Genomic DNA, 15,725 nt, shown 5'->3' with positions numbered 1-15,725 from the left:
CATAAGCTTCTAGCAAGCTTCTGGTTGAATCTTTGACCACTCTTTTTGACAGAATTGGTGCAGTTCAGTTAAATTTGATGGCTTTCTGACATGGACTTGTTTCTTCAGCATTGTCCACAAGTTCTCAATGGGGTTTAAGTCAGGACTTTGGGAAGGCCATTCGAAAACCTTAATTCTAGCCTGATTTAGCCATTCCATTACCACTTTTGATGTGTGTTTGGGGTCATTGTCCTGTTGGAACACCCAACTGAGCCCAAGACCCAATCTTCGGGCTGATGACGTTAGGTTATCTTGAAGAATTTGAAGGTAATCCTCCTTCTTCATTATCTCATTTACTCTCTGTAAAGCACCAGTTCCATTGGCAGCAAAACAGCCCCACAGCATAATACTACCACCACCGTGCTTGACGGTAGGCATGGTGTACTTGGGGTTAAAGGCCTCACCTTTTCTCCTCCAAACATATTGCTGGGCATTGTGGCCAAACAGCTCGATTTTTGTTTCGTCTGACCACAGAACTTTCCTCCAGAAGGTCTTATGTTTGTCCATGTGATCAGCAGCAAACTTCAGTCGAGCCTTAAGGTGCCGCTTTTGGAGCAAGGGCTTCCTTCTTGCACGGCAGCCTCTCAGTCCATGGAGATGCAAAACACGCTTGACTGTGGACACTGACACCTGTGTTCCAGCAGCTTCTAATTCTTGGCAGATCTGCTTTTTGGTGATTCTCGGTTGAATCTTCACCCTCCTGACCAATTTTCTCTCAGCAGCAGGTGATAGCTTGCGTTTTCTTCCTGATCGTGGCAGTGACAAAACAGTGCCATGCACTTTATACTTACAAACAATTGTTTGCACGGTTGCTCATGGGACCTGCAGCTGCTTTGAAATGGCTCCAAGTGACTTTCCTGACTTGTTCAAGTCAATGATTGTTCAAGTCAATAATCACTCACAAGAAATTACTAATTCGTGTTGCTGTATGTATATTTTTGACACAGCAGATTTGATCACTTTTTCTGTAAACCCATAATAAAGTCATAAAAGAACCAAACTTCATGAATGTTTTTTGTGACAAAGAAGTATCTGTTCCAATCACTCTATCGGAAAAAAATCAGAGTTGTAGAAATAACTGGAAACTCAAGAGAGCCATGACATTATGTTCTTCACAAGTGTATGTAAACTTTTGACCACAACTGTAGCTCATATCACTCGGTTAAAAATATGAATGTGAAAATGTATGTTGACTAATATGTCCGCCTATGCTTGCTCATCAGCCTGTTGTGATAAGATAGCTGTTAAAAATGAGAAAACGTGCCAAACTAAGTACTCTGATAGTCAAAAAAATATTTGTTTTACCTGCAACGGTGACTTTTGCAGTCCGGCTCACAATACTTCCTAGTCCTTCAAGTGTGGAGAGGCACTGGTATTCCCCCTCATCAGGGCGGTGGTGCCGTGAATGCACTATATTCTGGACCAGTAATGATCCATTGGCCAGCTCCTGTCGTCTTTCGTCCACCAGGGCACTTAGTAGGACGCCATCCTTCCGCCATGTGATGGTGGGGATTCCGGACGCCAAATCTGAGTGTGCCTGGCAGTCAAGCTGTAGCACACCACCCCGCACCGTTACGGTGTCTTGAGGCTCCTTAGTGAATGTGAAGTCTACAAAACCTCTGGGAATAAATGAAGATGATGATGATGATGATGAAGTATCTGAGTCTGCAGAAAGGGAAAAAAACAGAAGAATTTATGAGGCAAATACAGTAAGTAGGGAAAGAAATCACAACTAAAAAAGCATTGCTTATTAAAACAACAGATACAGTATGTCCTACATAATTACCTCCCTGTCAACATATTTTTACAAAAATACACTTGGTGTTCATTCTGTAGCACATTAATGTTTAGCTAAACTGCTTTGAACAAGGTGCTGTTTACAGCCAAGAGCCAATTTGTATCCCAGAGGCCGCCTCATATTCGATCAAGCCTCGATTTAAATGGTAGCAGACCATAAAGATTGTTAGACAACAAAGGTAGTAAAACACAAAGGAAAAACTATGGCTGTGGTGATGGTTTATAGATTTTGCAATAAAAGCTGCAGCTGAATTGCCGGTGCAGGTTGATTATTTGTAATAGAAATTTCCTCAAGTGTTTAAAAGAGTAAATTGGACCAAAAATCAGTGCAGTTGTATTTGAATGTTCATATTAAAGCATGCAGATGCACAAACTTGGAAATTGTTACTGATTTATAAAACCAGAATAATCTATCTTTGATCAGCTCTTGGGTCCTCCATACCATAAATCGTAGAAAGGCCGTCCCATAATTTTTAGTCTTTTGTGAGAAACTGTGACACCAGTGAGTAGAAAGCAGTAAAGTGACTTAACAAAACAATGATCTGATAAGACTAGAGTCTTGTGAGCCAGCTTAAATTATTCAAAATGGCTTTATTTTTTGAACTGATAGGACAAAGAAAACTCACTAAAATCGGAAGTGCTTGCATTAACTCTTTACATGATTCTCCGTTGTCTTTTTATGAAAAGCGGTCTCAAGTACGGTAAATTTACAGATTTCTCAATAAATGACAATAGTCCCCACAGCAGAGAACAAATTAATATGCAACATATAGAACCTGTACAGCGCATCAGTCTGCTGGATGGCACTCTGGTGCTGTAAACCTGTTTTTGTTTTCATGTTCTCAGATTTAGTGTCATCTCGCGCACGGCTCAGAGATCAGTGTGCTGCAGTGACAACGTCTCTTCTTGCTTTTGATGTTGACTCTACTAAAAGACACTTTCATCCTGATCAGAGTGACAGCTTGTGTGGTCAAAGTCATAACTCCAAGCCTGTGGGGTTCCTGGGAATTGATAGTAGGTTTAAGATAAGTCTTGTTTAAAAACACACAAGCATCAGAAGCATAACATTGAGAGAATACATCAGTTTTGAATTTCCAGGGTTAAGTTATACAGTGGAGCACGGTGGAAGACTGGGTTGAACGATGCCTGACAATTCTGAGATCAAGGGTTCAATCCTGGGTTCCACCTAGAAACAGGCATGGTAGATTGATTGAACACTCCAAATTCCCCATAGTTTTGATTGTTTGTATCTCAAAGGCTAGGTTCATACCGCAGGTCTTAATGCACAATTCCGATTTTTTTGTCAGATCTGTTTTTTTGGGCGTGCTCTTTCAGACTGCCTTTGTCCGTTGAGCCCGTTCAAGTCCAGATCGTCCCCGGGTTATGAACGAGTTCCATTCCTACGCTGGCGACTTAACCTGAATTTCAGCGTAAATCGGAATTAACCCTTTATGTTCCCCTAAATACTCCCTAAATCTCAAAATAACTATCCAAAAAGTTCAAAAGTATATACTGTCCGCTAGTACCGTTTCTCGTAGGCACCGTCTAACTGTTTGCACTACTCGCACACACATAATATAATCAATCAGGGAATAGTATCATTTCTCATATTCACTGTAGGACTGCACTACTCTAACACACCTAATGTAAAATAAATACACCATAGTTTAAAGAAACAGAATAGATACACAATGCCATCTTATCACAGAAGCACAACGTGTGCGCCACAAGCAAGACTGACACACTAACTCTGGCAATCAGTTCTCCCGACAAACGAACAAGGACAAAGACCAGCGCGCTTTGTCCTAAAACAAGTAGCACCAGCCCGGATAACAAAGTTGATAGCAGGCGCTTGTGACGTCAAGACCAGCGTTGGTCACTGTGGCAACCACATCCCATCCACGCACGAACCTAAACAGCCCGAAACCGGCCAGAGAGGGATGATCCCAAAGCAACGGCCGGACACACCTTCGGCTGGCCCACTACGCCACGGACTTAAAAAACACTGGACACTGAGATAAGACAGATTTGCTGCTCGGAAACATGTAGCCTTGTTTTGGATCCAGAATTGTCCCTCCGTCGTCTGTTTTTGCCTTGTTTTTGACCATTGTCGACAAATAAATTGTCAACCTGCTTTCGGCGAGTCTTTTTCAACTTTTGGAACATGGAGTCAGTACAAAGGGTTAACATCAGAGATGAACGCGCTAAATTCCGCGTTTTATTATACATACATACATACATACATATATATTCTGTCTCTTTGTTTTCGCCCATATATATATATACTGTATATATATGGGGGGAAAACACAGACAAGACTGAAAAAGCAGTTTCTGCTCTTGCACCCCTCTTTAAAATAAACTGCTGTATTTTAAGCCAAAAGAACTGTTGTGTTTGATAGAACAATATGTCTATATGCTGCAATGGCTGATTCATGGCGCATTAATTTTTAATTTGTCCGTTTTACTCTTGAAACCCCCATTTACAGACATCGCACAACTGCTTTTATTTCAACCCAGCCATGAAACGAAGCTAAGTAATTTTATTTATTACTCAAAATGTCTGTCATTTTTACCTTAGACTCATTAATTGATGTTTAATATTTCGTTAAAAAAAACACGACTTTAGAAAATTATTCACTCGCATATTTTAAACTTTTAACCAAATTACGTCACAATGAAAAAAATTGTGTTTGTAAATAAGTCACCGATAATTAAAGATAATTCAACAACAATTTGCCTTTCAAACCTCGCGTATTGGTCAGCTTTCTTTCTGAAAGAAAGAACAAAAAAGAAGTCCTGTCCTAAAGAGAAAAGCAATCCCAATGACAAACATTTGAACATGTATTTTACAAATGAAATGCCTCAATGAAACTTTTTTTTTTCTTATGAACGGTTTTCAAAAGCTTTATTGGTGGATTTTCTTAAGTTAAAGCGCCACATAGAAATTGATAAATTTAATTGTGTAAGCAGGATGGGTGTATTATTCTTATTATTTAATTACAGGTGTTTTTGCTCAATTGAATTTATTTTATTTAAATGGGCTATTATTTATTTTATAATGTGTTTATATTGTACAAATGTGATGTAATATTCATTTATATTGTATATTTTATGTTGTATAACTTTAGTTCCCATGTGAATATTAGTTCCTACTTGTTTTGTTGTGGTAGGAGGGTTTTGTATTGAACACGGGGCCGTGTTGGTTATTATTATAGCAGAGAAGACAGCTAAATCAACAAACACAAGTCAACTGTGCCCCGATCTACCACTGAAAAGATCTGATGGACTCAAAAAGTAAGTTACGATTGCATATTAGTTTGAAAATCGACCGGATCCACCGTATTTCTACACGAGTGACTTCTGGCCCGATCCTAGCTACCGGCAGTAGTATTGACGCAGGAGGGTCGCGTCTCGCGTCAAATAATAAACTCTGCCATTCTTTTCGCGTGCGTTGCGTTGAGCCATTTCTGGGACGCATCTAACACGCGGCCGCAGTGTGACTGGTGTGCATTGGCTGATTGACTCTAATGCCCGCGTTTCACTGCGTTCTCGAGGCGGCCACGTTGTCGCGCCGTTGACGTTTCTGGGTTATACTGTCCTACCGTGTTGGTCCTCATTATAGTAGAGAAGACGGAGTAAATATAATCTACGCAAAGAAACTGTAACCCGATCGACTCACAGCCTCGAAAAGTAAGGGTTATATTACGTCAGAAACTCGTTCGGTACGCATCCGTTCCGAACGAAGCACCACGTACCGAAACAATACTATTACATGTACCGTTACACCCTTAATGTATAGACATACATACACACAGAGATCTGAGTCAATATTGATAAAAAAGAACCAAAAAATTGACTGCTCAGTTTTATTTAAAACTTTGCAGAATAGAGAAAAAACAAGCAATACATTTGACTACACTGTAAACAGGAGTTTAACAAGCTCAAAAACTCCAAAATTTTACTTAATGGCGGATTGCAAGCAACTATATGCATACAGTCACCTACTGTACAAGAGTGAGGTATTTTTTATTGGTCAATCGATCACCTATTATCTTTCTTGTACTCGTGTTGATGCCATCTAGTGCTCAATAGTGGAATAGTTGCACGGGCTTTGCGATTCTGCTGGCGGCATAAAAACAAAACTATCAATTGATGATGAGGATAAAAAAAAAAAATAACATGAAACGCAGGCGACAATTCGAAAAGTAGTGGAGTAAAAGTGCTGTAAAATGTATTGAAGTAAAAAGTAACACTTCATATTTGTACTCAAGTACAGATACACGAAAATGTACTTAAATACAGTAACGAAGTTGCAGTCCTCCACTGCAAATAACAGACATAAATAATCCCCGTTTAGTCTTATATTTAAAGTTTATATGGACTGATAAAACGCGTGCACGCACATACGGTCAGTTTGCCCTGATGCACAGAAAGAACACAGAGCATTCTCAGGTTTATCCTTTTTTTTCATTTTATTCTTTTCCTATGACTGTGGTCAAGCCCGGCTCCTGGCAAAAAGCCGAGTTCATGCTAGGCGCCAATGCTAATGCACAGCTCCATCACTGACGTCCTACTTGCCTCTTTCGCTCTTTGCTGACATAATTGCTGCGTGAATTCCAATTTGGGAGACTAGAGAATTCAGACCGCAGCCACATTCAGGAAAAATTTGGCCCAGATCGGATTTTAACCACATACAAAAGTGAGCTGGATCATATTTGAAATGGTCCACCTTATGCGACTTGTCCCATTCAGACCGTCAAGTTAATGCCTCACGCGAGTCGGAAAAACACAAAAAAAATTTTGATTTTATTCTTTCAGTCACAATCCACAGCTCCTGGCCATAGGTGAGGGTAGGAACGTAGGTCAACTGGTTAATCGAGAGCTTTGCCTTTTGGCTTTGCTCCTTCTCCACCACAACGGACTACTGGTGCAGAGTCCGCATCACTGCAGACGCTGCACTGATCCGCCTGTCGATCTCCCGCTGTCTCCTACCCTCACTTGTGAACAAGACCCCAGATATTTAAACTCCTCCACTTGGGGCAGGATCTAATCCCCAACCCGGAGACGGCACGCCACCCTTTTCCGACTGAGGACTATGGTCTCGGATTTGGAGGTGCTGCTCTTCATCCCAACCGCTTCACACTCGGCTGCGAACCGCTCTAGTGAGAGTTGGAGATCACGGCTTGTTAAAGCCAACAGCACCACATCATCATCAAAAAGCAGAGATGCAATGCTGAGGCCACCAAACCGGACCCCCTCAACGCTTCTGCTGTGCCTAGATTTTCTGTCCATTACAGTTATGAATAGAATTGGTGATACAGGGCAATCTTGGCGGAGGCCATCCCTCGCTGGGAATGAATCCGACTTACTGCCGGCAATGCGGTTTAAATTCTGGCACTGTACACCGTACTCCCGAAGTGCCTCACACAGGACTACCCGAGGGACAACGCCTTCACCAAAATCCACAAAACACATATTGACTGGATGGGCGAATTCCTTTGCACCCTCGAGGATGCTGCAGAGGGTGTAGAGCTGGTCCACGGTTCCAAGGCCAGGACGAAAACCACACTGCTCCTCCTGAATCCGAGAGTCGACTTCCTGACAGACGCTCCTCTCTCTCACCCCTGAATAGACTTTAACACGGATGCTGAGTAGTGTGATCCCTATATAAATTGGAATACACCCTATTCTTAAAAAGGGGCACGGCCACCCCGGTCTGCCAATCCAGAGGCACTGTCCCCCATGTCCATGCGATGTTTTTCTAGACACGTAATAATTGTTCCTGGGCAGGATTCTCGGTTAAAATTAAAATAAAACATAAAAAAAACTGCTAGGTGTAGAAATGGCCTTAGATCCAGGGAGAATCAGAATGTAAAAAATGTAGCAAAGCCAACAATATCATAGAATGACAAACTAAGCAAACTGGATCGTCAGACATGGTCATATTGTCGAATTACTTTTGATTTGTATCCCTAATTACTGAAAAATTACTCCAGGACATTTTATGCCTGACTTTTCTTAACTTCCCACCACTTCTGAAGTTCTTTCACAGATGCCAGAATGCATTTCCTTGCAAACGTTAGCAATCAGGGACTGTGCAACTGTGTTCTATCCTTTATTATCTATATTCTCTCTCTCTCTCTCTCTCTCTCTCTCTCTCTCTCTCTCTCTCTCTCTATCTCTCTCTCTCTCTCTCTCTCTCTCTCTCTCTCTCTCTCTCTCTCTAACGCCCCCAGCGAAAAAAAAATACACCCTCATATTCTATTCGTTCATTTCATAAACAACATCTAAAATGCTTACATCAACAATTTGGGTTTGGAAAAATCTTGAAAATAAAAATAAGAACTTCACAGTTAAGTCAAGGCAATGAAGTCTGAAGGTTTATTTCATGTCTTATTCTTTTTCTTCATTGACTGTTGCGTGTCACTCAGCGGCCCTCTGTCCTAATCTGCCAATCCTTCCCTTCTTCTTTCCTTCTGCCCTCATTTATGTCTTTTTCTCTTTTGCTCCATGGTTTCCTTCTTATTGATTCCCTTTCAGCAGCCCCCCCTACTCTCACTCTATCAGTAAATCACTAGCAGGACAGCTCTTTCTCTACTCACTCCCACTGGTCTTTCTTTCTCTCTCTCACTCTCTCTTTGCTCTCCCTCTCTCTCAGAAATGCACACACAGAGACATACACACACTTCATCAGTGTGTCCTTGTCCTAGTTGTCCTGCAGTTTGATGTTATCACTCTCTGTCTGCTTGCCATCTCTCTTCTCATCTCACTGCCTGGATTTTTTTTTTTTACCCCGTCAATATTTCATTTACACAGTGATCACTGTCCTGCTCCTGAAAAAAAAAAAACCTCCACAATTTACTTCTTCAGTTTGTGTGTGCTTGCATGCATGTGTGTGTGTTTGTGCAATATTGCTGTCATGACAACAAGGTTGCTTTGGCAAGTGTCAAATTCAAGGCCCAGGTTTATGTGGCCCCAGACAGCATGAGCGCACTAAAGATTGTCATTTATTGTATTTGTTGCTAAGGCCTTGATCCTCTGCTTACATGCTAGCCCCTTCAAAACTCTCACGACGGATTCTGTTGAGGAATCAAAGTACGCGTGGGGAACAAGAAGTGTGTGGAGTAATTTGAGCCTTTCCTCACAGCCAATGTTTATGTCAGTACTCATATTTATTCATTACTAATGTTTAATTGTCTTAATGGAATAAACATTAATTTTACGATACAGAACACATGTTATATGCATGTTTTTTAATTTTATTTTATTTGTTTGTTGTCACTCCTTCAGAATAGCTGCTTGTCAAAACAGCGATGTCTGTGTGTCCAGGCACATTATAATCAGTGTTGTTAATCTTACTTTAAAAAATGAATTACTGTAATTTTCGGACTATAATACTGCAAGGTATGTAAATATAAACAAAAATACCGTAAGTTTCGCACTTTAAGGCACACCTGACTATAAGCCGGCACCCATCAAATTTGACACGAAAACAGCATTTGTTCATAGATAAGCCGCACCGGACTATACAGTGCTATGAAAAAGTATCTGAACCTTTTGGAATTTATCACATTTCTGCATAAAATCATCATCAAATATGATCTGATCTTTGTCAAAATCACACAGATGTAAAAACAGCTTTAACTAAAACCTCCCAAACATTTATAGTTTTTCATATTTTATTGAGGATAGCATGCAAACAATGACAGAAGGGGGATAAATAACTAAGTAAACCCTCTGCCTAAGAAGACTTAAAGAGCAATTGAATCCAACATTTAACAAACAATTTAAGTCAGGTGTGTGCCCAATCACTGATAAGTGGTTTAAAGCTGCCCTGCCCACTATATAACACACACCTGGTAAGAAATGTCTTGATGAGCATTGTCTGATGTGCATCAAAGCTCGGTCAAAATAGTTGTCTGAAGCCCTGCGGTCAAGGATTGTTGATTTGTATAAAGTTGGGGAAGGATACAAAACCATCTCTAAAAGTCTGGATGTTCATCAATCGACACTCAGAGAGATGTTTGTTTGCAAATGGAGGGAGTTTGGCACTGTTGCTTCTCTCCCAGGAGTGGCCATCCACCAAAGATGGCGTCAAGAGTTTAGCGCAGAATACTCAGGGAGGTAAAAAAGAACGCTAGAGTGTCTGCTAAAGACTTACAGAAATTACTGGCACAGTCCAATTTCTCTGTGCACACACCCACTATATGTAAAACTATGGCCAAGGATGAACTATGAACTAAGAACTATGTTAGGCCTACTGCACTATAAGCAGAACACCATCCCTGAAAGGCCTGCAACATGAATCAATTGTGAGAGAATCCCCAAATTTGAAAAATAAAGTCTTAATGGTACCTTTTTTTTTTTTTTTTCAAATTTGTAGAAAAGAGAAATCAAAATGAAGCTGTGTAATAAGCACTCTAATATCTATAACCCTTGCTAAATTATTTTTTTTTCTCATGGAACCTGCAGTTGCATGTGTTGACTTCCATCATTTTTTTTCTTGGGTTCCAAACCCTAAAGAGAAAAAGTTGTAAGCAGCTAGTGATGTGAAGAATTGACCTGAATGTAAGGGGACCATTACAACACCAGAACACAGTAATTAGCTTTGATCCTAATGGGCCTGACAGGCAACAGTAACATAAAGCATTAACAGTTAACAAGCACAGCAGGCAAGGTGACTAATTCTGTGTTGTGTTCCCCCCAAGCTGAACTGTTTGGTTCACTTCAGTGCGATCAGCATTTTTTGTGTGTCTATTACCCATGTCCAAACCCTTTTGTTGACATGCCAGACAGTGTCACAGTACTGTGTAGTTACTGACTGGAATTCAATGCCCTGCTATCCAGTGGTTATTTAAAAACTATTGTCACTTGTTATTCACTGTTGCCCTTTTAATTTTGGTCCTAGTTTTTTGGGAGAAAAATACTTATTAGTCTTTGTCATATTTTAGTCATATTAAAATGGAGTAAGTCTTTGTTTAGTTTTGGTCGACTTCAAGAACTCAAAATTGTATAAGTTTTGTCCAAAACTAAAGGTTTCAACAATTTCAAATGACATCATCAAGGACATCATCATCTTCATGATTGTAAGAAAACGGTACATTATTTTCAATTAAACCCACCTGGATGCCACGAAATGTATCTAAAATAAATAAATAAATCAGGCAACACTTTTAAATACCACCCCGTTATAACTGGTTAATACATTATTACTAAACTGTTAATAAATTATTTAGAGTTGACTTTTTAAGTGTTTGTTAACAGTTTGAAGTGATGTATGGACATTAAATGCTCCTCATGAATTCTATTTATACTGTGTTTAGCTCAAATGTGTCCCAAACTCATGTGTTTGTACTATAGACAAGTTTCCGAGGTATTTCCACTTTACTTCCGCATGTCTCCTAGCAACTTCCATTTTAGAATTTTTCCATCCAAAACAGTAACATTACTCATCAAAATCCCTTAAAAAGACTATTTGAAAATACCGCATCCATCTGCCATCATCATGACAGAGGAGGACAACCTATTCATGAAGTCAGATGTGGAACCAAGCTCGTGCCACCAAAAAGACCGGGTATTTTTGTAGCCATGTTGTGGCTGTGTTTGGGAAGGCATGTTCTTCCTATCCCTGCATTTTCATGTGTCCGGTGCTCCAAAGATACTACAGATAAAATCTTGCGCATGAAACAACTTGTTGCCTTTGATGTTGTTATTACGATGATCATTGTAACTATGATGATCTTTAATATTATTTACGTCAACTACTGTATCTTCTGCCAACCTGTTGATAATCAGTACGTGTAGACGGCACAATTATGTCATTGCATAAATGCAAGTGTAAAGTTTTTTGTTCGTTTGTTTACAGGTAAAACACGCTGTTAGTCAAGGGAAGATAAGTTGATGTGCCACACTTACTTTACGTTGATGGACATATATTGAGACTACATCGTTATACCTGGGGGCGGCCGAGGAGCAGGGGCTGGAAGCGGTGGCTCGCATCACGACCCAACTACGAGCTTTTTAACTGCAGCAACTTTAAGTTACACTATTGGAGTGGAATTACTCAGGACAGCGGGAGAAAGCCGGTCTGGAGGCCGTAATGTCAGGTCAAAGTTTGGCAAGCCTCCGGAGTTCTGCTGTCTGATATCACATTCTTGTATGCTATTTTTCCAAACCTTTTATAAATTGTGATTTATTGACCTGTTTTTCACACGCACCAATCGTTTTAAATAAATCAAGAAATGGAATCATGTTGTCCAAATGTTTCATTGAGATCAATATCTGCAATTAAAAACAATGAAATACTACCATAATTTCCGGACTTTAAGACCAGGGGTCGCGTTAACCGAATATTTTCCGTCGTTGACCGGTTTTTTAAAACAGTGACTGAAAAAACTGAAGTCCATCTGTTATTTTGACAGGTTGCAATTCACACCCCAGACCACAGGGTGGCGGGTGAGCATATTAATTAGCTATTGTCTCTCTTGATGCATGATGTCGTTGGCCTTACTCGGAAAAATGTCAAGGCAACTGAGTGTTTGCCTGGCGCGGTTAGACTGTTCTCCCTGTATTTTTCAAACACTGAGAGAAAAGTCTGGGACCCAGCCCATTAACGGCTTCTTGAGTGGGTACAAAATCAATCGACAAATCAGGTTTGTTTATTTGCGTGACGTGTTCTTCACGAGCAATGTCACTCTTGCGCGCCGAAAGTCGTCTTCACAACAACACGGATGGCGAACGGGAGAGCCGAGAATATGTTCCAATCCGCAGTAAATTCAGTTTTAAATGAGCTAAAACACATCCACACGAGTCATTGACAACAGTCTCTCTCGCGCTAGCCATGTATGTTTACTTCCGCGCGCAAGTCCCTCATCCTGCCCTCGTCGCTTTGCTAATGTCACTTCTGCCCGTCGCTGATTGGTGGACTCCGCTGTCTGTCTGCCTCTTTTAAGCTTGTTCGGACAGAATATTAATTAAAAATGACTGAAAACTAAATACTATTGAATATGTCATTATTATCATTTTAAAAAATGTAGGTGACGGGTAAAAATAGACTATGACTGGATTTTTATGACACTGTCAGTCAAAATGACAGACAACGAAAAAGTCTAGCGCAACCTCTATATAAGACGCAAATTTTTTCCTTCATTTTGAATCCTGTGGTTTATAGTCAAGTGCGGCTTATTTGTTGATTTAGTTGGGTGAATAGGTTACACTTTATTTGACAGCGGCATCCTAAGACTTCCATGAGACATAATTATGACATGACACTTTCATGGGCATTAATGAATTCTTATGACAGATGCCATTAAGCGTCATCTGGCAAATTATGTCACTAACTCCATTTATGTCCAGCTTGGATATTTTACATCCATTCAAAAGTGAGATAATTTTCCAGATGACACAGAATTATGTCTGTTATAAGCATTCATATATGCTCATGGCAGTGTCATGACATAATTATGATGGTCTTATGACAGCCTTATGGCATCACTGTCAACTAAAAAGTGTTGCCAAATTCCATAACTAGCAATTATTGAAACAACTAGAACAGTAACTGAAGAAATGATTAACACAGAACATGAATTTTGATTGTTATTTACATCTGTAGCTCTCCAATACATGCTAGGAGGCATATTGGATGATAACAGTGTTGACACCAGGCAGGCAGCAGATGTTGACTGCCTCCCCCAAGAGTACAGTGATGGCCAAATGAAGCTCCTTGAAGCAATAAAGCAATGGTTGTTCATCTGGTCTTATGACAGTCTTATGTTGGCGCTCTCAAATAAAGTGTCACAGGTTAACCCTTCAACTCCGAACGTGTCGGCAGCGACGTGTTTACGCATATCGTCTTTGAAGCTTTTTCACGCTGTAATTACGTCACCCATGTGCCGCTGGTTGGTCTCATTTGAAAGTGCGGAAGTTGTTGTCCACACCAGTTTTTATTTGAAGTCAATCGACCAAGTAAAATGGGAGATAATGCCATTTGAGTTCTATAGTTTTATTGCACTCATAAATATGCATTAAAACGTTGCATGGACCATGTGTCTATCTCCATATTTCCATCATTTCTAGTCCTTTTTCAAAACCGAAAGCAGCACGAAAGACATATCCCAAGAGCAGTTGTGATGTCAAGAAGGACGAACCGAATGTGAACCTTTTTAATAAATTGCCGATCGAGGCGCCAACTAAGGAAAGGGAGGCTTGTGAAGCAAGCAACGGCCGGTTGGACAGAGCGAGCGACTTTGGAACGTGCCGAATTAATCTAAAACTAAATTTAACGCAAGCTAATGCCTTATTTCATTAACTCAAGGAAGAAGATGAGCCGTATTTGTCGTTGTTTTCCTCGGATGAGTCGGCGTCTCGGCGAGTAGAAGGGACGCAGCTCCGTGACCTGTTCAAGAAGAAGCCTTATTGAGTGCGCAAAAAAAAAAAAAATTTAAGCTTTATTGGCCCGCATGCCTGAAAAATTTGAATTGAATTGAACTGCTTGTCAATATTTTTGAAAATACTTTTTTTCAATGTATATACATTTTTTTCTTCACTATAATCTTTTCAATTTTTATATAGATGTGTGTTCGATAAGCTTGATTGCATGTATTTATATACGGTCCTTTTGATAAGGTAATGGGTACAATACCTAACTTCACAAAGAGATATCCTCCAAACCCTTTTTGTGTTAGATGATATATTTTTTTTGTTCTCCTCACTATTTTGCACTGTATATAACCTGTTTTGGCCATAGTATGTGTAAAGGCCAAAAACGGCTATGACCATACCTGCTGTTTGTGTTGAATTGTCAAACATAAAACTATTCAATCTTATTTTTTTCTATTGAATGTTTATCCTAACAAGTTGAATAAATATTATCAAGCTTCAAAACGGTTGGTCAAGCATGTTTGGTTGTCAATGAGACATAAACATTCCAATTTTTGAAAAAAGATTTTGGGATTTTTTTGTCTTTTTGGGTCCAAAATGTGGCTTATAATTGGTCAGTGAAGAAAACAACAGTTTGGACATGAAGTTCAAGGTGTCCTGAAAAAAGGGACCCAACTTGGCCATTGTGAACATTTTTTTCTTTGAAACATAAAGGCAACATCAATGGCATGCAAATTCGGCCAAAATAGGCTTAGTTGTTAAAGGGTTAATATATGTTGATGTTGATGATATCCCATAATACAGTAAGGACAGCTCCGGTTTATATTCCAGTGCGGCTTATCTATGAACAAATGCCATTTTCATGGCAAATTTGGTGGGTGGAGGCTTATAGTCAGGTGCACCTTATAGTGCGAAAATTATGTTATTTTTGTTTATATGTACATGCCTTGTAGTATTTCCTTGTAATAACAAAATCCGTGTCAGCCCTTCCGCAAATGTAATATAATTTGTAATTTCACCTCATTTTGGTCATTTAAGTGGCTGTAAATCAATCAATACCTCATGTTAACACGGGCTGACAGGTTGTTATAATTTTAATTCCACGAATGATCAACAAAGTGATAAGACCAATCATACAATCTCATCTACGTCTCATCTACGTCATGCTGAATCCATTTTTGGAGATTCCGTGGTTTCCTCTGGCTTGATTTTGCAGTTTTAACTTTGTCAACACACTGCTTACTTCAAACGCAATTAATGTTGTTCTTTCTAAAATGGTTCGGAGCACTTTCCAAGATGGCACCGCCCATATTTCGCTCAGGAAACTTGTCTATACTGTTGTATTTTATTGCTCTGACATCAAATTTCTGTACCTTGAACTTGTTAAACATTTTTGCTGTGTTAGAGCACAGCAGCAGGCCTGCGTCTTTTCTTTTTGCTCCCCAGTCGTTTGCCCTCATTCCAGCCACATTATCTGAACACCTGATCATCATCAAAGCTTTCCTATTT

The 15,725-nt window shown here is 39.9% G+C and overlaps 1 protein-coding gene across 6 annotated transcripts in view; it reads right to left on the bottom strand.

Moving 5' to 3' along the window:
- dcc (DCC netrin 1 receptor) overlaps nucleotides 1-15,725 on the bottom strand; it is a 520,661-nt gene that overhangs the window by 343,996 nt on the left and 160,940 nt on the right. For all 6 annotated transcript variants that reach the window (XM_057819874.1, XM_057819873.1, XM_057819875.1 and 3 more), the window contains exon 2: nucleotides 1,345-1,704. In XM_057819874.1, coding sequence (XP_057675857.1) covers nucleotides 1,345-1,704 — 360 coding nt within the window. The remainder of the gene's footprint in view (nucleotides 1-1,344; nucleotides 1,705-15,725) is intronic.

This window comes from Corythoichthys intestinalis, chromosome 17 (assembly GCF_030265065.1).
Source record: "Corythoichthys intestinalis isolate RoL2023-P3 chromosome 17, ASM3026506v1, whole genome shotgun sequence".
Classification (NCBI taxonomy): Eukaryota; Metazoa; Chordata; class Actinopteri; order Syngnathiformes; family Syngnathidae; genus Corythoichthys; species Corythoichthys intestinalis.
The sequence above is the reverse complement of the archived record's forward strand: the minus strand, read 5'-3'. Positions and strand labels throughout refer to the sequence as shown.